Genomic DNA, 25,569 nt, shown 5'->3' with positions numbered 1-25,569 from the left:
AAAACCTTAGCAGTCATGGCAGATAGAACCCTCAAGAAAAAACTCATTAACTCTCCTCTTTTGCTACTACCATATTCATATAAATGAAGCACCCAATGGTATTAACTTCTTGATTTTCAACTTGAAACAGAATTTAAACTATTTCACTGGCCGGAGTTTCAAGCAAAACTCCATTTTCGACTAATAAAAGACGAAAAAGATAAGGGTTTCACTAATAACTCCATGGCTATGGAGAAACATACGGGTAGAGATTTTAAATCTAAAGATTATTTCTTTTTTATTCCTACTTGGATCTACTGGAGCGGTTGGGTGAGGTATATCGTGGGAACAAGACCAATGAGCAGGGAGGTTGGGGGCGAAGGTTTTAGCATTAGCAATCTTTTTTCTTTTCTTTTTTGTGTTTTGTATATAATGGTAAAAGAAAAAAAGGATAAAAAGAAAAAAAATATTTAGACCTTTGGATCAACTTGCTTGAATCTACACCGTTCAAATAAAATTTCAGATTTTTATTTTTTACCTCTTCACGCGCCTGTTTTGCGTGTAATATACCTGGTCAAAAGTGGGGTGTCTTAGACACACTTCGGAAAGGTTGAGTGTGTAAAGTAATTTTGGTCCGCAAAAAGTGTGTAAGAGGGATTTGATCCATAGCCTGGGGGTAACTCATGTATTTTGCCGATAAATTACAATAAGCATGTAGTTATTCAGCACAAAGTTAACAAAAAGAAGATACAGAAGAATGACAAATTCAAGAAAATGAAGGCTTCACCAGACTCTAATCCACAGGTTTGGTCGGCATTGTTAAACTTCTAGTCAAAGGTCTAAGTTGAGAACTTAAATCATATCAAATATTCATAGTAAACTAAGAAGAGGGCATCTGGAGTATCTTTAGGCAGGCTGTTTATGTAAAGATAGAAACGCAACATGTCCTCATTTGAAAGAGTTTCCTGGTCAACAATGTCGCTATTGCCCGTGAGAACCCACAGGTCCCCTGAGTTCACTCTTTTGAGGTTTCCTCTGCAAAATGGGCAGGACTCGGACCTTAAGTTCCTGCAACAGAAATCATGGGTTAAGAAGATCACCAAAAACTTATTCTTTTGGCACTAAAAAGTAATAATGCGCGATCCAGAAAAAGAAAACGAGGGACAAGAACATCACTTGCCAGTCACGATAGCAATTAATGCACATTGCATGACAGCAGTTTGGCAAAACTATTTTGGTGCACGGTTCTAAGCAGATTCCACACTCATCTTCTTTCTCCAGATCACCATCGAAATGCTTTTTCTCTTGTACTTTCTTCCCAACGATTGTTTTTGAAACTTGAGGTTCGTCTTCACTACTATCCTGCTCTGATGAGCTATCGTGTAGGCGTTGGAGAGATGGTAATAGAACCGCTGCAAATTGCTATTTGTCAGAGAAATAAGTCGCCACATAAATCGGATATAGTTTGAGACAAACGTTGACCTAAAAATGGAGACGCACAATAAACAAAAAAATATAAAAAAATTCGCCCAAATCGAATTACTATGAGGTTTCTCTATTTACTACTAGGATGAAAACAGATACTCATTAACTGAAATTCAATCCAGGAAAGCACATCAGAATACAATGTCAAGAAAATTTAATTTTACAGCTCTTAGACTACCAAAACCTTTTTTTTCTTTGGCTTAATCTTAGACTGCTAGTTGAAGGCTTGAAACTGGATAACTGACAAACAGTACATACCATAGAATTCTCTAATGCTTGCTTTCCTCCCATCTAAATGAATCTTCTTCTTGCTATTGGGGATAACCTAAAAGATATCACGATCTTTATTTCAACAAAATATGATGATATCATCTTAGTATAATAATAACCATAACCTACTAGAACTATGGGAAGAAATTAACAGCCCGAGAATAGAGAACAAACCTTGTATACGACAATGTGGAAGAGATTGAAATAACTTGGAAGTAAGCATGTGCATGAGCAATCCATCCACTGAAGCAAGAACAAAAGTAGTGGTGCCAAGTTATTGTACACCAATTTTATTTGTAGACAAGTGCCATTCTTGAACCTTGGAATAGAAGCTGCCCTGGAACACGTAATTTAGAGCGACAAAAAGGTTATCTTTGCTGTTTAAGACTGCAGCTAGAACAACAATTTGTCCAGCGACACATTTTAGCAATTGGCCATATAAATCACCAGCAAATGCAGCGATTTAAACCCAGATCAGTTGAAACAATAGAAAGGAAATTGAAGATTGCAGATACAAAGACTTCCACACTCTCATGCAGATAACAAAAAGTACTATTGTGAGACCTACTTAGTGCGTCCAACAAAATTCCTTACATTCAATAACTGTTGCATTGCAGATTACTCTTTCATTGCGTTGTCTCATCATTTAATTTTCAGCTATATGTGAACTTGATATGTCAAAAATTACTAAAGAAAGAACTTCCAAGATTACGAATTAAGGAATTCATAAGGTCTTAACTGTGATAAAGTTTTAAATCGCTTCAGTTACTAAAAACTGATATTTAACTAACCAAAACAACCTCTCCGACTATATAACATAATTATTCGAAGCTATTGTGAAATTTCAGCTAGTCATAGTGCTATCTGTGGAACTAGCATACAGACCAGTGATGAAAAATTCATTAGTCCATTCCCCTAATTCGGCTATATAAACGTTATATTATGTTAGTAAGGGGAAGAAAGAGGGAAATTCCAAAAAAAAAAAATGCCTCCTTTGTTTGGCGTGCATTGAAGAAGAAAAAAGAAAACTGAGGAGCCTTTTGGGCTCACTACCATAGAGTAACAAAAGCTTAGTTACTCCACATTTTTCTCTCGCTTCAAACGAAGGAAAGAAAACAGCTGGTTAACTTTCTCCCCCACTTGCTCTTCCATTTTCCTTTCCATGAACTGTCCACATGAACAAAGTAAAGCTCAATCGAAATTCCAATTTGGAAGCCAAAGGTTACTTCCAGAATCCAAGGAAAGGAACAAGAAGGTTGCTTGAAATTTATGAGTTCTATGGTGACCTCAAGTTAATATACAATAATAACAATGTTCACGATCAAATGGAGTATTTATAAAATATTTAGTGGATTTGTTGCTACATATACAAGTTCTGCGCAAAAGCTATTAGGTTCACGTGAATGCACATTATACATTGTGAAGCTGCCCCTTAATATAATTTCCGGTTATCAAGAGCATTTTCCGACTTTACTTGCTGTGAATACAGAAAAAACATAGCAAGCTGTAGTCCACCTCCACGGCAAACCCCTTTCATTTTAGGCAGACTTTTCAAACTAAGTAACTAGAACACAGTGAAACTTGAAAAGTTCAATCTTTTTGAAATTGTAAAGGGGAGAAAGAAAGTAAACAAATGTTTTATCTTGTAATTAACGGAAAGAAAAGCAAAAGCAATCGCATTAATTATTAACAGTAGCCCTCGTCCCAAACCAGAAAAGGAAACTAATTTAAAAATTGAATAAAAATTGACATGGCTTAACTTGGGAGTTTGATTCCCTAATCAGAAACTCAATTCCTATTTCCTCATATAGCAGAGGAAGAGCACTAAAAGAAGGAAAACTGAAAAGAAAAATCAAATAGATTACACAGGCATGCAAGTACATATATATATATTGTCAATATAGAACTTACAGCAAATTGGCATACTGAATATCAGCCTCAATTGCCTTTAAAGAATCTTCATAGGAAGTAGATTTAACAAGCTGATAGTAATTCGTCAACATTTATGCCAAAATGGCAATTTTCCCAGGCGAATACTTTCAATTTTGTAACCAATTTTTTGTTAAACGTAACCCGCAGTGAGTTGATCACTACTCACTGATCAGTGAGCCAAAAGAAAAACTTCTTTTCTAACTGGGCAATGGTGAGAAGATCACAGAAGCAAAAACACTCAATTGGGTATATATATGCAAAAAGGAAAACTGCGTTGTAATGTACAATGTTGAACACTTAGAATGAAGAAGATGAAGTCGTCAAATGGAGTATTTACCAAGACAAAGTGGTTATTGACACAGTCCTAAAATCCCATTATAAAGGAAGAAGAAGAAGAAGAAGAGAGTGAGAGAAATAAACAGAGAAGATTTGGTCTTTGGTATGGTTGGTTGCTTACTGTTACAAGTTAATACTAGCCTGCATGATACTATGACCAAGCTTCTTCTTCTTTTTAAAGTTAAAGGAGTTTTGGCCAAATTTTTTAGAAAGAAAAATTATTTTTGAGTAAAAGTAGAAGCAATTTTTTTAAAATAAATTTTTGAAAAAAAAAATCTTAGGGGTCGTTTAGTTGAAATGATATTATCCCGGGATTAGTTATGGGGATATAAAAATATTATAATTCCGGGATTAATTATACCGCAATTTTCTACCAACCAGACATGAGATAAATTTTTTTTTAAATTTAGTCCTAGAATTAATTATTCCTTATTCCTCGTACCAAACGAGCCCTTAGAAGTTCTTTTTGAAAGTTTGACCATACATTAATTGTTGCTCAAAAGTATTTTTTAAATTAATTTTGAAAAATATTAAAAATATTTTTCAAAATACGTACTCATTTCAAAAAGTATTGCAAAACAGGCTATAAAGGTTTTGACTGTTGAGTTCTCTAGAATGGAAGTTTCCAAGGCAAATTTGACTTTAATTTCTTAAATTTTTTAAATTTTTTGAACTGGTAGTTTCGATTGGAAATTTTGAAGTTATTATGATGAAAAAAAAGGTGTCCAAGGACAAGTTTTCAGCTCATAAAATCAAAACTAGTAAATACGAAGAGCGTTGGAGAAAAATAATTTAAAACGAGGAGCACAAGTCAAAGCTTCTTTTTTCAGTAGAAAAATCAAATTATTACAACGGGCACATTTCTAATCTCCTCAAAGAACAAATAACGCCTTTCTTTTATCTTTGAGTAGGAAATCAAATGTTTTGAGGTATAAGAGAAAATTATCCATACATAAAACAAAAGTATTATTAATCCAAACACCAATAAAATTGGATGCTATATTTGGCAATCATGTAATCTGAAAATTAAATTCCTAAACATATACAAATCCTATTCGCATTACTCCTATATTTTCTACGTCTTTTGCTTTTCGTAGCTAATTATTTATGTGCAATCATTGTTTTGTTAAAATAGAAGGGGAAAATGACTTGTTAAGTATTGTTTTCAAATTTATTTGTAAATTTAATACACATATCTTCTTAAAAGTAATTCCTAAAATACTAGAATATCGGTTGGAATAGTGACGCCTTCATGGAGTTGTTTAACTAACAATTAACCAATTGTTTATGATTTCTAAGGCAAAAAATGAAAAAGAAGGTCCACAATACTAATTTTAAAATGGCATGGTCAAAATACGTCACTAAATTAAACATCAACTTCTGGGGTAAGCTTAAGCAAAAGGTTGATTTGTCCTGCTGCGCAATTCAAGATTATTACCTGAAAATTTTATATTTAACAGACAAGAAATTGCATATACTAAGGATTTTCTTTATAGTTTGATATAATTCAAAAGAAAAAAATTACAGACATCTCTCCTGACTTTAGTTGACGACAAATGACGTCATTTCACCTACTACATTATTTTTCTCTCCGATCTAAAAGAACTATAGTTTAAATTTTTGACAAATAACTAAGAAGCTCGTTTAATAGCATTAATCATCAACGATATTTAACTCAACTATCATTTGTGTTCTCTTCAAATTATCCTTTATCTCACATTAGATTTTTTAGATCATTAATTGGAGTAAGATAGATTCTAATTTTTAAAATTTTCTAAAACGATATTTATTTTGGACCAAATTGATTTTGCTAAAATGATACTTATTTTGGACTGAAGCAAATATATATTTCTTTTTTTTTAAGCTTATCTAAGTTAAATTATCTAAGTTGAGGTATAATGGCAAAATTATGGAGAAGAGGTTTTTGGTATAATTAAATTGTACATCAATGATGTATCTAGACTGCAACTCCTAGTTATTTCAGCCACCAAATTTATTTCGTGCGTTTTCTCTTTTCGTTGGGAAGGAGATATAAGAGTTTTCTAGCTTAGCAGAAAATTCATCAAATTCACCTAAGTAGTAAGTACAATTAATGGATGATAAAACAAGTGAACCACCAACGCCTAATGGAATAGGAATCACTACCACAGGCAATGAAGGAGACGTGCAACTCTAGTTAGACCTTGCCTTATGTCTCTTCGAGAAGGTCAAAGTTTGAATTCAATACTCAGAGAATGTAGACTACTTGTCTATTTTAATTGTATTTGACTTGTTACCAGATCAACCAAACCCAAACTACCTTATTAACTATTCGTGGAATTTTTAGTCATAGGCATACTCTTCAATCTTGACAAAATATCATCAAAATTCAAAACCATCTTAGATGTTCATTCTTTCAGTCCTATTTCAATTGTCCGATGTTCTATACTTCAATACTATATGAGAGGACTGATTTGGATGGTGTCCAATTTTCGCATGCGCTGAATTATAGAAGGATCTGGTTCTTCTATGTATTCCTTACACTACAGTTATGAAATAATAAATGTTGAAAGTAAAGAACACAAGTATTTTTACGTGGAAAATATCCGGCTCAAAAGGTATAAAAAAACTACGACCTACTATCCAGTAAGATTTTTCTCAACACTTCACTAAATTACTAAGACAAAAATAGCGTTTACAAAACTCTTGTAAACCTAAGGATTACCTCTAACCCTTGTAGCAACCAGCTACAGACTGTTGCGACAGTTTCAAGTTAACTCTAACTTGAATAATACAACTCAAAGTACCTAGTACAAATGCTTCTAAAGAAAGCTGAAAGGTACAACTTGAAAGTCATACTACGATTGAACTAGATTAAAAGACAGACATTAGGATTTGGTTCTTCTATCTGGTTCATGTAGCTTCAGGTTCGCACACTTGAATCACACAGAAATTGCTTGCAAAATGCCTTGCTATTTTGCTCTCAACTCTTGCTTAACTGTAGCGTTTGTGCGTCACCTATAAAAGAGAACGAATAGATATATACAGAGTTAGTAGAATAAGAAATAACTAGAGTTCTAATGCTTTACTCTTCCATGGTGGAAAAGTTCTAGTCAACTTTAACTTCTTACTATTCCCTTATCTTGGATAGAGTTCTTTTCAAGTAAGGAGTCCTGCTCCTTATCAAATATGCAACCTTTTTGTGCAGGGATGAACAAAAATAACCACTTATACTTATCCCTTTCACGTGAATGTCTTTTGTGCTCGAATCTACCCATGTTTGTGTACATTGTGTATGGACATGGTTCATGCGTGCGTTTCTTTGTCAATCATCAAAAAACAAACTTACTCAGACCAACAAATTTTCTCTTTTTGATGATGACAGACTCAGTGCTTTTCATAAGCATGAAACCTATTTCAACTCAGCTCAACATCAACAATATCGGACTTTAGTAATTAATCCAATTATATTAGCTCATAATATTTATTTGAACTAATATATTTAATATATAATACAAACTCTTTTATTGGATTTAAATCCAATAATTTTTGTTTGGCGCCGTTTGTGGGGATTTCTTAGTCAAATTTTTTAGGTTCCTTTAAATCTAGAACCAACCAAGTATCACCACCAGGCTATCGTAGCCTCACCACCTCGGCATAAGCACCAACTCGAAAGACTGGTAGGTAAGCTTTTGAGATAATTGTTCCCATCTAGGTCAGATCTCTACATAAAATAGAAATTGTGATCGATGTCTATGCAAAAACTACACCTCACAGGTAGCGATGGGTTTGGCACGCCATATGCATGTTTAAAGTAGAATCACGGTCACTATATGTTTGGCATGACCGCAACCCCTTCTGACGTATTCACCTTATGTATCGGCCTGTACTTCCACCCCTTAGGAAGGGATGATAGCCTACTGTGTGATTCATTGAAACTAGCGGGCATATCCTGCCTTATTTTCGTACCCACATGCACTGGATGATTTATGAACAAAATATGACATATTTCATTTATTGTTTGCGCATATCGTATGGGGTCGGACAGGGACTCGGGCAAGGTAAGCCACACCCACGAGAAGCCTAGACACAATTAATGACGAAGCCGAACACGACTGCCAAATCTGAAACCATCATTCGGGTACGAGGCGAAACGAGCGACCCTACAGCGTCGCACCTCCTTTCACCGACTTGCCAGGCCAACGTAAGGCAATTTCATTTGGGTTTAACTTATCACGCTCTCTTGTTGGTTCATAACAGGAACACGAGCACTCTCATTGGTACGCGAACAAGGAACGAACGCCACCAAAATACCCCAGGGAAAGGTTTCGTACCATGCCATCTCGCAAACAACTACCGAGCAAAGCCCTCTAAGCCGTATCGTACTACAAATAACAGAAATGGTCCGGTACGGGTCGACTATTGAGAAACAACCTCCGGAACAAGGGACTTACCCACGAAACACCCAATATTCTCCCATGAAAGCAAAGTTATGCAAACTAGGACTTACCCACGAAACGCCCAATATTCTCCAATTAAAGCAAAGTTAGGCAAACTGGGACTTACCCACGAAACGTACAATATTCTCCAATGGAAGCAAAATTGAGCAAACCGGGATTCATCCCGACGCACGTGTAAACAATGCGATGACGAACAATGTTCTCCAGTAAAAATAATACAACGGGTTACAATTCTGACCTCACTCGAATTAACACCCTTACGACTATCGGCCATCGCCAAGCAAAAGGAAATTTCGACCTCGCTCGAACTTACAACGGGTTACAATTCCAACCTTTCTCGAATTAACACCCTTATGCCATCGGCCATCGCCAAACAAAAGAAAAGTTCGACCTAACTCGAATTCACAACGGGTTACAATTCTGCCCTCGCTCGAATTAACACTCGTACGTCCATCGGCCATTGCCAAACAAAAGAAAAGTTTGACCTCGCTCGAATTTACAACGGGTTACAATTCCTACCTCGCTCGAATTAATACCCTTATGGCCATCTGCCGTCACCAAACAAAAGGAAATTTTGACCTCGCTCGAAATTACAACGGATTACGATCTCGATCCCTCAAATTCACATCTTTACGATCGTCGGCCACCGCCAAGTAAAAGTAAAAATTCGCCCACCCAATTTGAAATATTAAAGTTTGACCTCGTTCGAATATATTTGTCAGAAATTGATTTTGCCCAATATGGAGACCCCAATATCGACCTCATTCGAGTACATAAGTCATAAATTGACTTCGTCCAAGATGGTGACCCCATGTCCGACCTCGTTTGAATATATGTGTCAAACTTTCGCTCAGGATAGGAACTCCAAGATCGACCTAGTTCGAATATATGAGTCAAACTTCCGCCCAGGATAGCAACTCCGAGTTCGACCTCGCTCGAATACATATGGAAAAATCGACTTCGCCTAGATTGGTAAGTTGGAATTCAATCCCACTCGAGTGTACGAGTCAAAACTGACTTCGCCCAAGGTGGAAAGTCTAAATTCAACCTCGTTTGAATTAAGGTTGGTTCCGCCTAAGTTGGCAAATCAAAAGTTAACCTCACCCGAACTCGCAAGGTCGGATTCACAATGAAAAAGATCAGGGAATCATCACAAAAAATCAAAATATACACAAACGAAGGTGAAACAACTATTTCATTCAAATATACATGCGCGACAGTCGCACCCCACAAAAGGCCGAAACAGGCCCTCACAAAAAAGCTGAAAATAGATAACAAAAGAACAAAAAAACTAAGTACAAAGGTTGCAGCAAAAGCTTCACTCAACGCCATCCCCACCGCCGTCCTCCCCAACATCAACATCATCATCAGAAAGGAGACCATCCATGACATCAACATCCTCACCAGCCTCCAGTGTTGTAGGTTCGTAGCCGCAGCCAGTGCGAGCCTTGCGGGCCTTCGCCCGAGCATCTTTAATGGCAGCCTATAGAACATTCCTCGCCTCCCATAAATCCTTGTAAATATCACATTGGGCCTCGGCATGGACCCATAGCTCATACAGGCAGTAGGGAATAGTAGCTGAAGCAGACTCTTGAGGGGGAGCCTGAGCCAATAACTGCGCCTTCTCTGCTTCAGAGCCACAACTCAGTCTCCCAAGATCGAAGCGTCCCGATCAATCTTACCAATTCTCTCCTCGAGTCGCGCCTCCCTTAGTGTGGTTGTCACCCTCTCATACTCCTGCTAGGACTTGAGGACGCGGATAATACCCTCTAGTGTCGCCATCCTCGCCAAAGCTGACACACGAGCATTCTCAACTCTCTCCATTTCGGCCACTTTCCCTTCTTGTTCGGCCACCTTCTCTGACCATTCCGCACTCAGAGCATCGACCTTAGTAGCATTTTGCTAAAGCTCAGCTCGTAAATAGAGCACCTTCGCCTGAAGGTCCTCACACTCCGCGGCAACCCCCTTGCCCACCTCAAGCTCTTCGTCCTTTGCATGAAGTAGCCCCTCCAACTCACTACATCTGCGGATAGACCGCATCAGTTCCTCATCTCTTTTATCAAACTCCTCCCTGGTAGACTGGGTACTGGCGCCCGCTCTGAGATGCTCGTGCATCTCATGGCATCTAATACGGTACCATTGATACTTCTTGGTCATCTTCAAAAAATCTCAGCTCGTATCTCGGCCCTACGAGCACTCTCGACCTCTAGCATGTAAGTCTAAAAAAAGAGGAAGAAGAGAGGGAAAGAAGAAGTTAGTAAAAACAAAGGTCACAAAGCAAAGGAAACAAAAAAAAGGAACTCACCCTTAGGCCCATCGCGGCCACACCGCGTGACAGCTCGAAGCCGCTGACATCCTGAAGAGCTCCATTTTCAGCGGCAGAGCATATAAGATCTAACTGCAACAGAAAGTCCACCTTGTCTTGCAGCAGGTTGAGATCAGACGGAATCCCGAGTATTCAAGAAGGGCTTCCCGCTCTTACTATAGTTCGGGTGAAGTCCTCCTCGAACATCCTTATGTCCTCAGGTTCAATGTAGGACTCATATTCATAATCCTCAACCATGACGCCCTTCTCCCTCTCATTAGCCGAAGAGGAGGTGCAGTTCTAAAGAGATGTTGAAGGGCCGCCCGAAATAGCAACGACAACCTCGAAACTCCGTCTCTCTGCCACATTAGCCCCTTGAACGCTCGCAACGGGCATTGTCTCTACGGCTGGGTTGGCACCACCTCCAACTTCAGTCACCATCGGGGCAAGGAAGTGCCTCAAAGAAGTTTCAGCGGGAGAAACCTCTTCCAACACTACCATTCGTCTCTTCGATGGGGCCTCCTCACTACTAGTGCGGGAAGATTCACCCGTTGAACAGACTGTAGGAGTCGGAATCTCCTGCTGAATAACCTCCTAGCGCACAGCTTCGGCTGCAAGTGCAAGCCAGACTAGTTCTCGATGTAGGCCGGGTTCAGCCCTCGGCGTAGGACGGGTAGAGGTCGCTGGTTGATGGAATGCGAGCAGAGGAGCCCTCGTCCCCCTCACTCCTCTCCGACCTTTCAACAAGGAGGGATTAGATCATACAACGACAAGGTTAAAAAAACAATGAAGCAGAGAACAAAACAAAACTACACCAAGCCAACTCACCAGTAAGAGGCTTACGCCCAAACTTCTCATGGAAGGGCGCCCACTCACGAATTCCCACCGTAAGGGGGAGAATTGCGCTCACCCACTTGCGAATATCGGCAACTGGCGGGAGAGGTAGTCTCTCGACTACAAAAGTAAAAAAAACAAGTCCTCAGCAAAGTCACTAAAGAAAAGACGATCGACGACCATCTTAAGAAAAAGAAAATCACAAAAGTAAACAAGGGAAAACTTACGAGCAAAGTTCCATGTCTCTGGAAACGCTGCCGAGTTTGTCATAAGGTGCTCTGTACGCACATAGAAGTAGCTTTCTCAAAAACGGCGATTAGCCTTATCGCCCATCTTAACCACCAAGCTTTTGGTTCCTCGATGGCGTATATGAATCATCGTACCCCGAAGAAAATGAGGGGCAAAGATGTGGAGCATGTGCCCTAGGGAAATTCCTCGGTCGGCCAGCTCCGCATACTTGATGAGCATAAAAGAAAGAGCTTGTACGCGTACATAGAGAGTTGAGCCAGGCACACTTCGTAGAAGCGGTAGAAATCTACCACCAGAGAAGTAAGGGGGAGTGTGTATCCAATGATAAAGGGGTACACGTAAAATGCATAGTAGCCTGGGCAGTACAAATGCACAATATCCTTCCCCGTCGGCACCATTTCGATATGAGCAGGGATTCCCCACTTAGATTTGAGTGTCGTGATCGCCACATTCATCTATAGTACAAGGAACGGGCTCCGGTTCATTTCTGGAAGGGCTAAAAAATTAGTCCTCGTCTTCCCCGGATGAGGAACTATCTCATCCACCGTCAGAAATCCCTCGTCTTCCACCACCTCCACCCCCTCTTCGAATAGGGATATGTCACTTTTTGGCACCGGAACACCAACAGCTCTATCAAATTGGGAAAAAGCACTAGCCATTTCTCTTCCTTGATCGAAATAAACAAGAATGATGAAGGGAAAAAGGTAATGGTCACATCGAATTCTAGCGATAGCAGAAGTATGAAAGAATAGAGAAGGAGGAAGTTTGCAAAGTTCTTTCTTAGATAAATTGAAAAACACAACAATTTGTCATGACCCGAATTTCCCACCGTCGAGGCCGTGATGGTGCCTAACATCGTACTCGCTAGGCAAGCCAACGTTAGAGAATTATTCACATTTTCCTTTACCTTTTTATAATTAAAAATTTAACAAAAACTAGATCAGTGGAAATAAAAGCGGAAGAACACGACTAACTAATTATCCTTATACTATTAACAAAAACGAAATAATTACCACCTAGAAACTGGGGTCACAATCCACGAACGTTCTACGAATTACTACAAATACTAGTCTGAAAGAAAAAAGTACATCTGTCTCGAAAGAAAATAAAACAGAAAAGTAGAACATAAGAAGGGGATGTCAGGGCCTGCGAATGCCTGCAGGACTACCTTGGGTCTCCTGATGAGTGCCTGCACTCGATCTCTCGATCAGCCACAACCAGCTCCAAAATCTGCACAGAAGGTGCAGAGGGAAGTATTAGTACAACCGACCCCATTACTAGTAAGTGATGAGCCTAACCTCGATGAAGTAGTGACGAGGCTACGGCGGAGCATAAACAAAATATCCTGCAATAATTTATAATAAGGCAAAAAGAAAATATGGAATGAAGTAGGACAGCAACTTACATTAAATAAATACGGAACCTAGTCATTTTATGAATACTCGGCTATAACCAATCCTTAAGAGGGTTTAAACACCACAATAATAAATCACAGCAGAAGAGTACTTAAACAACAAATGATGCACCGCGCATCCCGATCCCACCATATAATCAATAACAATATGAATATTCACCCTTATTACTCTTTGTTGCGGCGTGCAACCCGATCCCACCAGTCCACCCTTATTACTTCTCAATATATCACCTTTATTCCTCCTGTTGCATCGCATAACCCGATCCCACCTGTCTACCCTTATTACTCCTTGTTGCGGCACGCAACCCGATCTTACAAGACAATCACATTTTACTCTTATTCCTTATGTTACAGCGTGCAACCCGATCCCACCATATCAGTACCAATCACAAAATAAGAACAAGTATTTCACAAATTAACTCAAAACCCTCCACAACGTTTATAACTCAAACCCAAACAATAGAAATCTATACAATTGTGAAAATTTCATCAGTTAATACTACACAACGAGACCAACCAAAGTGTACTGCGAAGCACCAATAAACCAACTTAAACTAACTATGTAATATAATGGAACTACAGAATAATTAATAACTTCAATAGAGAAAACAACATTTAACAAGAAGTAATTAGACATGGAAGCATCAATAAGCAAGTAGCAGTGAATACAGCAAAATAATATATTAGGAATGGGGAAGGGAACAAGCTAAACAGATAATTTGGCGGCACATAGGTACTTGTCACCACACCTATATGCCAGACACATACAATTTCACATAGCAATTAAGTCGGGGATCCCTAATCCCTCGAGTCAAAGTTAGACCAAACACTTACCTCAAGCCAACGGGAAATTCAAAGCTCAATTACTACTTTACCTCTCGATTCCACCACCAATCCACTCGTATCTAGTCATGATTAGCTTAATAACATCAATTAATGCTAAAGAAATTAGTTCCAATGCATAATTATAGGTTTCCCAACATTTTCCTCAAAAGGTCAAAACTCGGCCCTGGGCTCGCTTGGTCAAAACTCAAAATTCGGACCAAAACCCGATTACCCATTTACCCTCGAGCCCGGATATACAATTGGTTTTGGATTTTGACCCCAAATCGAGGTCTAAATCCCCAATTTATAAAAATCCCTAATTCTACACAAACCCCCAATTTCTACCATAGAAATCTTAGATTTTTAGTTTGAAATTCATGAAATGTGATGGAAAATTAAAAGAAACTGGGTTAGGATCACTTACCAAAGTTTAGGGGAAGAATTGGTCTTGGGAGAATCGCCTCTAGGGTTCTCGGATTTGAAAAATGTGAAGAATGGGAGAAAATCCCGTCTAACTTATATTTTGAATAGCTGCAGATGTCGCATTTGCGAAGCTCGCAAATGCAAGAGTGGTATCGCAAATACGAACCACTCGTATTTCTGCTGCCTTCGCAAATGCAAAGGATAGTTCGCAAATGCGAACATGATCCTCCGCAAATGCGATGAAATGATCGCATTTGCGATCCTTGCCCTTTCACAGTTCACTTCGCAAATGCGAAGAAATACTCGTAATTGAGATCATGATGGCGCCCAACACCATTATCAGGCAAGCCAACGCAGAAATATAGTTAAGTTCTCATTTTTACTTTCACCAAAAGTAAGTGGAGCAATTTCTTAAGTTAAAGTTAAAACCAGAAATGATAAGTAATGTGCCAAAAATAATTATACAACCCCAAAATAATAGTTTACTAATGTGTGTGCCAAGACCTGGTGTCACAAGTAGTGAGCAACTAGTAGAATGTACAAAATAATAAAACTCTCCTACTGTCCGAGGTAGAAAAGATAACAAAAGTAAAGAAAGACTCCATCAAGCTGCTGAACGGCACAGGAAGGGGGCAGCTCACCGTGGACGTCTCGGACTATGAATCAGGGGCGGGCACCAGACTGATAGCCAAATGTCCTACCTCAGATCCTGTACAATTAAGTACAGAAGTGTAGTATGAGTACATAAATAATATGTACCTAGTAAGTATCCCGTTTAATCTCGAAGAAGTAGAGACGAGAGGTCGGCTTGATACTTACTAGGGTCAAATAATATAATAAGGTGTTATGCTAAGCATGGGAGTCGCAAATAATCAACAGTTTGTGGCAAGAGGTAATAAGTCAGGTTCTTAACAATTTTATAGTTAACCAATTATATTTCAAGTATTTAGCAAAACAAGTCATGGATAAGATTTCACATAGATATCATGCGCACATTATGCCGAAGTCGACGGCCCGATCCAATAGAAAATAAACTGTGCACTGCCAGAGGGTCGAATGGCTCGAACCATAGATGCATCTATTTCTACCGAGACGATCGGCCCGATCCACAAATATCAATTAATATCAAGAAAAACACATGAAGGCGCATTTATTTTCAAACAAATTCATACAAGTGTCCAACAAGTGTATACATTCGCTTATATCACTTTCCATGTCTCTAGCATATCCTAAGTGATCACATTAGCAAGAAAATATAGAGATATTTACAAATATAGCATGATATGGGTCCTAGACTACCCGAACAATTAATATAATAGTAGTTACGCATGGACTCTCGTCACATAGTGCGTACGTAGCCCCCGCATTTAGTAGCAAATTATCTAATTATTACACCTATGGGGATAATTTCCTCTTACAAGGTTAGAAATGAGACTTACCTCGCTCTAAAGTGTACTTCCAATATCAAGAACGAGCCCAAACCCTCAATTTGGAGCCGAACGATCCAAAACTAGTTAAATGTGGTAGGAACTAGTCAATATAAGCTCACAAGATCGTATTCTAGCTATTTAAGCAATTTCTCAACCTTAAACACAAGTTTCCTAAAATCCGACCCATGGCCCACTTGCCCGGATTCCAAAATTTTTCGAAGGAAGTTGTTCTCTGTAACCTAAGGATCAATAATATATGATTTCTAATTCATTTCGTAACAAATTTCGTGGTTAAATCTAACTTTTATCAAAACCCTAGTTCTTGCTCTAATCTCATAGTTTTCACTAATTTTTGTGTGTTAATCTACTGATCGCAGTGGACTCAACCTGAGGAAGAGTGGGCGCTAATACTTTTACCCAATAGCGGTATCGGGGTCAATTTTCCATAGGGAACTTCAATTTGGAGTTGCGTGTTTGTATAGTCTAGGACTATGTTTTAGCTCTTAATTGATCTTCTAACATTTTTGGTTTTCTTTTGATTAATAGCTACAATTTATCAACTACAATTGTAAAACTAAGTTTTGCTAAAATTATGATTCTAAGTTGTATGCAATATAGAGAAAGGCACTAGGGTCGTGGCATGCACCTAGGTGGTCAACTAACGAGTAGAGATTCCTAATGCAAGAATGATGACTATGGGACTTATGCTATAACCATTGCACTTTTGCATTCACTCTCACACTTCTCGGTAGAGAGAGTAATTTTGCCCAATTGACTCTCTCGAGACCAATTGGGTAGGCCAATTTGCCCAAGCAACTTATGGTTCAAGTTGGGTAATTACTCTCTCGAGGTTTAACCCGTTAATTGGGACTACCATTCTCATGGGTCCATCTCAACTCCTTGTTAGAATTAATCTTGGGGTCATAGACTCTCTTTCTCAAGAAGAGTCAAGACTTACTAAGCTAGACTTAGTGTTTGCAACCACCAAATCTTAATGAAAACATAAGATTAATTCAAATAACAAATACCCAACATCATTCATACACTAAACAATCACACCCATTAATTACCCACACTAGGGTTGAGCCACAAACAGCACCATCCAATTTCTTCGACCAGTCGGTCCTATTTGCATTGACAGTCTTGGACAAAATACTCTTGATCTCACGGTTGGACACTTCAACTTGGCCACTCGCTTGAGGATGATAAGGAGTGGTCACCTTGTGATTTACCCCATTCTTGGCTAGCAAAGAGTCAAAAGCCCGGTTGCAAAAATGAGAACCCCCGTCACTGATGATAGCACGTGGAGTGCCAAACCTCGTGAAGATACTCTTTTTCAAGAATGCCACCACACTTCGAGCTTCATTATTTGGCAAAGATATGACCTCAACCCATTTCGATACATAATCAACCGCTACCAAGATATAAGCGTTGCCACAAGAACTTACGAATGGTCCCATAAAGTCTATCCCCCAAACATCAAAAATGTCAACCTCTAGAATCGTGTTAAGGGGCATCTCATCTTTCTTCGAAACCCCTCCGGCACGTTGGCATTCATCACATATTTTCACAAAGTCACTGGCATCCTTGAACAACAAAGGCCAATAGAAACCACAGCTCAACACTTTAGACGCCGTCCTTGCCCCGCCATGATGGCCACCATAGGGCGAAGAGTGACAAGCTTCCACAATACTCAATTGCTCTTCCTCGGAAACACACTGGCGAATTATACCATCGGTGCAAATTTTGAAAAGATACGGCTCATCTCAATAGTAGTCCAAGCAATCCCGCTTGAGCTTCTTCCTTTGGGTAGAAGAGAGCTCATACGGAACCACACCGGTAACAAGATAATTGGCAATGTCGGCAAACCATAGCATGTCTAGCATTGAAACCGAGAGGAGTTGTTCATTCAGAAAGGCATCACTTATCTCCAGGCCGTCTAAAGGCCTCCCTTCCTCCTCCAATCGAGACAAGTGGTCCGCCACTTGATTTTCACTACCCTATCTATCAACAATCTCCAAATCAAATTCTTGAAGAAGAAGCACCCATCTCATTAACCTCGCTTTAGAATCTTTCTTCGTCATCAAATACCTAAGGGCGGCGTGATCAGTATGAATAATCACTTTGGCCCCGATAAAGTATGGGCGAAACTTCTCCATGGCAAAAACAATGGCAAGCAATTCCTTCTCGGTGACTGTGTCATTCCTTTGAGCTTCATTCATTGTCTTACTTGCGTAGTACACCGGATGGAACATTTTGTTGATTCTTTGGCCCAAGACCGCCCCCACCGCAACATCACTAGCGTCGCACATGAGCTCAAAGGGTAAGCTCTAATTTGGTGCAGTAATGATGAGGGTAGTCGTCAACTTTTGCTTTAGAAGCTCGAAAGCCTCCATACATTTTTCATCGAACACATATTTGGCATCTTTCTCTAGCAATTTACACAATGGTTTAACTACCTTAGAGAAGTCTTTGATGAATCTTCGGTAGAAACTCACGTGACCAAGAAAACTCCTCACCCCTTTGACAGAAGTAGGGGAGGGAGCCTTGAGATAACCTCAATTTTTGCCTTATCAATCTCAATCCCTCTTTTTGAAATTTTGTGACCCAACACAATTCCTTCTTCTACCATAAAATGGCATTTCTCCCAATTGAGAACCAAGTTTGTGTCTTCGCATCGGGCCAACACACGATCCAAGTTTTGCAAGCAATCACCAAATGAGTCCCCAACCACACTAAAAGCATCTATGAAGACCTCCAAAATGTCCTCCACCATGTTGGTGAAGATTGCCATCATACATCGTTGGAAGGTCACCGATGCATTGCATAATCCAAATGGCATTCGAGAGAAGGCGAATGTGCCATAAGGACATGTGAAGGTTGTCTTTTCTTGGTCTTCCGAGGCAATGAGAATTTTGTTATAGCCTGAATACCCATCCAGAAAATAATAGAAAGCCCAGCCCGCAAGACGATCAAGCATTTGGTCCAAGAACGACAACGGGAAATGATCCTTTCTAGTCACCTTGTTCAACTTCTGGTAGTCCATGCATACCCTCCAACCCATCACCGTACGAGTCGGAATAAGTTAATTGTTGTCATTGGTCACCACCGTCATTCCTCCCTTCTTTGGCACACATTGTACCGGAGAAGTCCACGAACTATCAGAAATTGGATACACCACACCGGCGTCAAGCCACTTGATGACTTCCTTTTTAACCACCCCTTGCATGGCCTCATTGAGTCTCCTTTGATGTTCAAGAGACGGCCTAGCATCCTCCTCCAATATTATCTTGTGCATGCAAAACGCGGGGCTAATACCCTGAATATCCGCCAAGGTCCATCCAATCACCCGCTTGCGCTTTTGAAGAACCGCCAAAGTGGCATCAACCTGCACGTTAGTCAAGCAAGAAGAAAGAATAATCGGCAAAGTGAAATTAGGACCAAGAAATTCATACCTGAGGTGAGGAGGAAGTAGTTTCAACTCCAACACCGGTGGCTCCTCAATAGATGGATTGGTGGGAGGAGTTTTGCGATTTTCAAGATCAAGAAATAACTTCCTCGGTTCATAAGAATACGAGCCCATGCCATGTACTGCGTTCACACACTCCACCCTTCTAGCATCATCATTAACATCCATGTTCAATAGCACGACCTCAAGTGGGTCTTCAACATTTGCCATTGCGCTTATGTCATCCACTATCACCGCCGTGACAATGTCAACAAATGAGCACACCTCGGTGCTATTTGGTTGCCTCATTGATTTACATACGTGGAACACCACCTTTTCATCACCAACACGGAAGGTCAATTCTCCTGTTTCCACATCAACCAAGGCCTTCCCCGTAGCTAGGAAAGGCCTCCCAAGAATAATAGGCACCTCGAAATCCACTTTGTAATCCAAAATTACAAAATCGGCCGGCAATATGAACTTATCAACACGAACAAGGACATCATCAATAATTCCAAAACGCCGCTTCATTGACCAGTCTGCCATTTGAAGCCTCATAGAAGTTGGACGAGGTTTTCCGATTCCCAAGGTCTTGAAGACCGAATATGGCATTAAATTGATACTTGCCCCCAAGTCACAAATAGTTTTTGCAAAGTCAGCACTTCCAATGGTACATGGGATAGTGAATGCGCCGAGATCCTCAAATTTTGGAGCCATAGAATGCACAATTGCGCTCACTTGATGGGTCATCTTGATTGTCTCACTCTCTATTGATCTCTTTTTTGTAACCAAATCTTTCATGAACTTTGTGTATCCCGGCATTTGCTCGAGTGCCTACACCAAAGGCACGTTGATAGTCAAACTCTTCATCATTTCAATGAATTTCTTAAATTGGTTGTCACCCTTTTGCTTGGCCAACTTTTGAGGATAGGGCGGAGGAGGTTTGGGTAAGGGTGCCTTGGCTTTTGGCACCACCGGTTCGGGTATATCAATGATGTGTTCCCTAGACGGGTTCACGGCCTCTTGAGTCTCCTCCTCACCTTCATCAATTTCAATTCTCACATCATCATTTGCACTTGGTTCAACAACATCCTCAACTACCAATGGGATCTCATCATTTTGCAACTCATCTTCATCCACCGTAACTTGGTTTCCTCTTGAGGCATGCACATCACTGCCTCTTCCACTTCACGTTGTCACTGCCATCACATGATTATTGTGCCCACCCTTGGGGTTTACTACCGTATCACTTGGTAGAGCACCCTTTGGGCGAGTATTTAAGGATTGAGAGATTTGGCCTAATTGCACTTCTAAGTTCCGGATAGATGTGTTATGCGAAGCTAATTGGGCCTCGGAATCTTGACTCTTTTTCATCATTTGCTCGAATATGCTCTTTATTCGACCCATGTCATTGCCCGACGAACTCGACCCTTGAGATTGAAACGGGGGCGGGTTATTGGGTTGTTGATACATTGGGGGCCTTTGAAAGCCTTGCCCCTATTACCTTGTCCACTATTGTTGTTCCAACCACCTTGACTACCATTGTTGTTGTTCCAATTGTTGTTCCCGTTCCAATTACCTTGATTCCCCAAATTATTGTTCCCCCAATTGCCTCCTTGATTGTTGTTGTAATTCCAATTGCCACCTTGTTAATTGCCCCAATTACCTTGGGGTCTCCATTGTTGATTCCCTTTATTACCTCTATTCCTTGGTAGTTGTTGACATATTGGACTTCCTCACTTTGGTCATCAAAACCTTCGTTCGAATATCCACCACCATCATTGTTGTTGTCATATTGTTCATAATTACTTTGAGGTTGTTGTCCTCTTTGCCTCCTTTTCAACATAGCAACACCTTCCATTGCGTTGACTTGGCGCGGGTTTTGGACTTGTTGCAATTGCGCCTTTTCCAATTGATTCATAGTTTTTGTAAGCTCGGCTATAGCTTGGCCATGATCGTGCAATTCCTTGTGCAAATAGGTGACCGTGGGGTCACCTTGGGGCACGTTTGCTCTACTTTGCCATGCCGAAGAGGTGTCGTCCATTTCATCAAGTACATCACATGCCTCTTGGTAAGAAAGTTTCATAAAATTCCCTCTGGCCAATTGGTTCACAATGCATTGATTTGTGGTGTTGATGCCCCGATAAAAGGTTTGTTGAATCATAGTCTCGGTCATGTCGTTATTAGGGCACTCTTTCACCATTGTTCTATATCTTTCCCATATCTCATGCAAAGGTTCCGTTGGCTCTTGCTTGAAAGCTAGAATTTCATCCCGAAGAGCTTCCATATGACTTAGAGAGAAGAACTTGGCAATTAATTTGTCCGCTAATTCATCCCATGTTGTAATAGAATGATTGGAGAGCCTTTCTAACCAATCCAATACTTTACCCCGAAGAGAAAACTGGAAAAGCCTCAATCTCAACGCATCCTCGGACACATTTGTCTACTTGCTACCCCAACATGTATCCACGAACCCCTTCAAGTGCTTATAGGTGTTTTGATCGGAGGCACCCGTGAAATAACCTCTTTGCTCGAGCAAGGTCAGCATAACATTTGTGATTTGAAAGTTCCCAGCCCGGATTCGGGGAGGAACAATAGCATTGGCGTATCCTTGATTTGGTAGAACTCTGGGAGCCACTCTCGACGGTTGCGGAGGAGGGTCTAGAATATTGATGTTCTTATTTGCATTTATATTGACATTTCGGCCTCTTCGTGGAAGTTGAGGTAAGACCTCATCTTGTTCTAGATCTTCTACCTCCTTCCCCGCTATCACATTACCGAGAGGGTCATTTACATTAAGAGCCATTGTACCTGATTGATCGACACACACAAAGTTAGTAAATAAGAAGGAAAAAGAAGCAAAACACAATACTAGCTGCACAAATAGTCAACACCGTAAAGCTCCCCGGCAACGGCGCCAAAAAGTGATCACAGCGGACTCAACCTGAGGAAGAGTGGGCGCTAATACTTTTACCCAATAGCGGTATCGGGGTTAATTTTTCACAGGGAACTTCAATTTGGAGTTGCATGTTTGTATAGTCTAGGACTATGTTTTAGGTCCTAATTGATCTTCTAACATTTTTGGTTTTCTTTTGATTAATAGCTACAATTTATCAACTGCAATTGTAAAACTAAGTTATGCTAAAATTATGATTCTAAGTTGTATGCAATATAGAGAAAGGCACTAGGGTCGTGGCATGCACCTAGGTGGTCAACTAACGGGTAGAGATTCCTAATGCAAGAATGATGACTATGGGACTTATGCTATAATCGTTGCACTTTTGCACTCACTCTCACACCTCTCGGTAGAGAGAGTGATTTTGCCCAATTGACTCTCTCGAGACCAATTGGGTAGGCCAATTTGCCCAAGCAACTTATGGTTCAAGTTGGGTAATTACTCTCTCGAGGTTTAACCCGTTAATTGGGACTATCATTCTCATGGGTCCATCCCAATTCCTTGTTGGAATAAATCTTGGGGTCATAGACTCTCTTTCTCAAGAAGAGTCAAGACTCACTAAGCTAGACTTAGTGTTTGCAACCACCAAATCTTAATGAAAACATAAGATTAATTCAAATAACAAATACCCAACATCATTCATGCACTAAACAATCACACCCATTAATTACCCACACTAGGGTTGAGCCACAACCCTAGCTAATGGGTTTAGATAGCCATAATAGGAACAGAAATTGAAGAAATAATAGATGAAATTGACGTAACAATTAACTACAATGTTAATCTACTCAAATCCACGTTAATACTAGAAGAAATTGCCCAAAATATACTAAATCATGAAATCCCGAGTTCAGCTGCTCTATGCTCCCAAAACAGATCTGGAAAAACTACTGCTAAAAAGTAAAATGTTCTATTTATACTACACAGGAAAATACGGACAAAAATACCCCTTAGGGTCTGGCGCGGACCGCGCACAAATGACGCGCGGCCGCGTAGGGTTTTGGGCCTTCATATCTTGCTTCTAGCACTGGGGGCGCGGACTGCACAAAAGTAACGTGCGGCCACGTGAACTTCATCCACGCGGACCGCACTGATTAGGTGTGCGGTCGCGTGGGCTTTTGCCTTGAATGATTGAGTATCTGATACTCTTAGGCGCGGACCGCGTGAAAAGGGGCGCGGACCGCGAAGCTTGACTTGAAGATATCATGGCCTCTGAACTTTCCTGCGCGGTCGCATGGCAGAATAGTGCAGACCGCGAAGGTTGAACTTGAAGATGGCCAGCTTCTGAACTCTCCTGCGCGGCCGCGTGACAAAACAGTGCGGACCGCACAGGTCATTTTGATCCCCCCCTTTCAGTTGTCTTTTGACACTTGGCAGATTTCACTCCTTTTTTAGCCGATCTTTAGTATTTGTCATCTTGTCGCTCAAACCTGCAATCAAGCGCAACTTGTAAGCATTTTGGGACTAATTTCTGGCAGTTAATGCACAAAGCTTAGGTAAGAATGAGTATAAAACATGTAGAAATCACAGTTATCATCTACCCAAAACCCAAGTATTAAACTCACATTAAGTAGAATTAACTTACCTCACAATGTTATGTTGAAATCCCCTCTTTGAAAGCTCCCAAATCGCCCAAGTGTAGAGATAAAATAAAATAAATGGCCTAAGTCCCGTTTTTAAAAGTAGTGCCCAGGTCTCTGATGTCGCATTTGCGACATCAGGTTCGCAAATTCGAACTCGCAATTGCCACAAAATCTTCGCAATTACGAACTGGCTCCCTTCCTGCTTTCATCGCAAATGCGATCCTAGGGTCACAAATGCGGACCCTGGAGGGTTCGCAATTGTGGTGCAATTATCGCAAATGCGACGCTGCCCACCTGTTGCCTTCATCGCAATTGCGGTGGTTTCCTCGCAAATGCGAGGTCGCAATTGCGAACAAATTCCTCGCATTTGCGAGACCTACAATTTCTCATAGAAACACCATAAAACTAGTGTGTTTTTCACCCCCAACCCATGCCCGAAACTCACCCGAGCCCTCGGGGCTCCACTCCAAACACCCACACAAGTCCAACAACATCGTACAAACTTCCTCGAGCGATCAAATCGCCGAAATAACACCTAAAACCACAGATTTAACACCAAAACACATGAAATCCTTAAGAACATTCAAATTCCTATCTTTACAACCGGACGTCCGAATCACGTCAAATCAGTCCCGTTTCTCACCAAATTTCACATACAAGACTAAAATATTATATTGAACTTGTACCAAGCTCCGGAACCAACATACGGGCCCTATACCAACATGATCAAGCATTATTCCTTTTCACTAAATCCTTAGAATTTTAATTTAACAATTTCTAATAAAAATTCATTACTCGGGCTAGGGACCTCGGGATTTGATTTCGGGCATACGGCCATGTCTCATATTTTCCTACGGACCCTCCAAGACCGTCAAAACATGAATCTGAGTTCGTTTGCTAAAAATGTTGACCAAAGTCAAACTTAGCTTTTTAAGAAAACCTTAAGGAATCAAATGAGTATATTTCAACCCAATTCCTTCTAAATCCCGAACCAACCCTCCCCACAGGTCGTAAATTATTTAAAGCAAGCGCGGGAAATTTTATTTAGGGGAATGGGGTTCTAAAAAAGCAAAACGACCAGTCGGGTCATTACAAACAGGTTCAGCTATACCATCAAAATTTTCCTAAGTCTAAATCACTCCGTAGCCTATCCGAAACACACCTGAGCCCTCGGGGCTCCAAACCAAACATGCACACAAGTCTTAAAACATCATATGAACTTGCGTGCACAATCAAAAATAACACCTAGAACTACGAATTCAACACCAAAACACATGAAATTTTTAAGATAGTTGCAAAACTTCTATTTTCTCAACCAAAGGTCCGAATCACGTCAAATAAACTCCGTTTTCATATTCACAGACATGATGAAATTATCATATTAAACTTGTTCTGGGCCCCGAAACCAAAATACGGGCCCGATATTAACGAGATCAAACATTTACTAATTTTTCAAAACCTTTGAAATTTCAATTTAACAATTTTTATCAAAAATTTATTTCTTGGGCTAGGGACCTCGGAATTCAATTTTAGGCATATGCCCAGGTCCCATATTTTACTACGGACCCATCGGGACCGTTAAAACATGGGTCCGGATCTGGTTACACAAAATATTGATCGAAGTCAACTAAAATTAACTTTTAAAGGCAAAAATTATTATT

General features: G+C 40.2%; 1 protein-coding gene across 2 annotated transcripts; it reads right to left on the bottom strand.

Moving 5' to 3' along the window:
• Window positions 1-301: 301 nt before the first annotated feature.
• Window positions 302-4,136, bottom strand: LOC107761346 (E3 ubiquitin-protein ligase AIRP2-like). 2 transcript variants are annotated; one of them, XM_016579577.2, is made up of 5 exons: window positions 3,646-4,136; window positions 1,909-2,071; window positions 1,723-1,789; window positions 1,160-1,391; window positions 302-1,047 (listed from the first exon to the last, which is right to left on the bottom strand). In XM_016579577.2, exons 1-5 carry the CDS (start codon window positions 3,735-3,737, stop codon window positions 837-839), a joined length of 765 nt encoding a protein of 254 aa, XP_016435063.2. In that variant the 5' UTR covers window positions 3,738-4,136; the 3' UTR covers window positions 302-836. The 2 variants fall into 2 exon arrangements, with proteins under 2 accessions (XP_016435063.2, XP_075110525.1); XM_075254424.1 differs by having other exon boundaries at window positions 909-1,047; window positions 1,156-1,391.
• Window positions 4,137-25,569: the final 21,433 nt, after the last annotated feature.

The sequence above is a fragment of the Nicotiana tabacum genome, chromosome 6 (genome assembly GCF_000715075.1).
Source record: "Nicotiana tabacum cultivar K326 chromosome 6, ASM71507v2, whole genome shotgun sequence".
NCBI lineage: Eukaryota > Viridiplantae > Streptophyta > Magnoliopsida > Solanales > Solanaceae > Nicotiana > Nicotiana tabacum.
The sequence above is the reverse complement of the archived record's forward strand: the minus strand, read 5'-3'. Positions and strand labels throughout refer to the sequence as shown.

What these genes read in the sequence shown, in the direction of transcription:
- LOC107761346 (XM_016579577.2), bottom strand. Translation starts at nt 3,737, where the DNA reads ATGTTGACGAATTACTATCAGCTTGTTAAATCTACTTCCTATGAAGAT. An exon ending in AAGCATTAGAGAATTCTATG is followed by an intron (nt 1,392 to 1,722) that starts GTATGTACTGTT and finishes AGCAATTTGCAG; the next exon opens with CGGTTCTATTACCATCTCTC. An exon ending in ATTAATTGCTATCGTGACTG is followed by an intron (nt 1,048 to 1,159) that starts GCAAGTGATGTT and finishes TTTCTGTTGCAG; the next exon opens with GAACTTAAGGTCCGAGTCCT.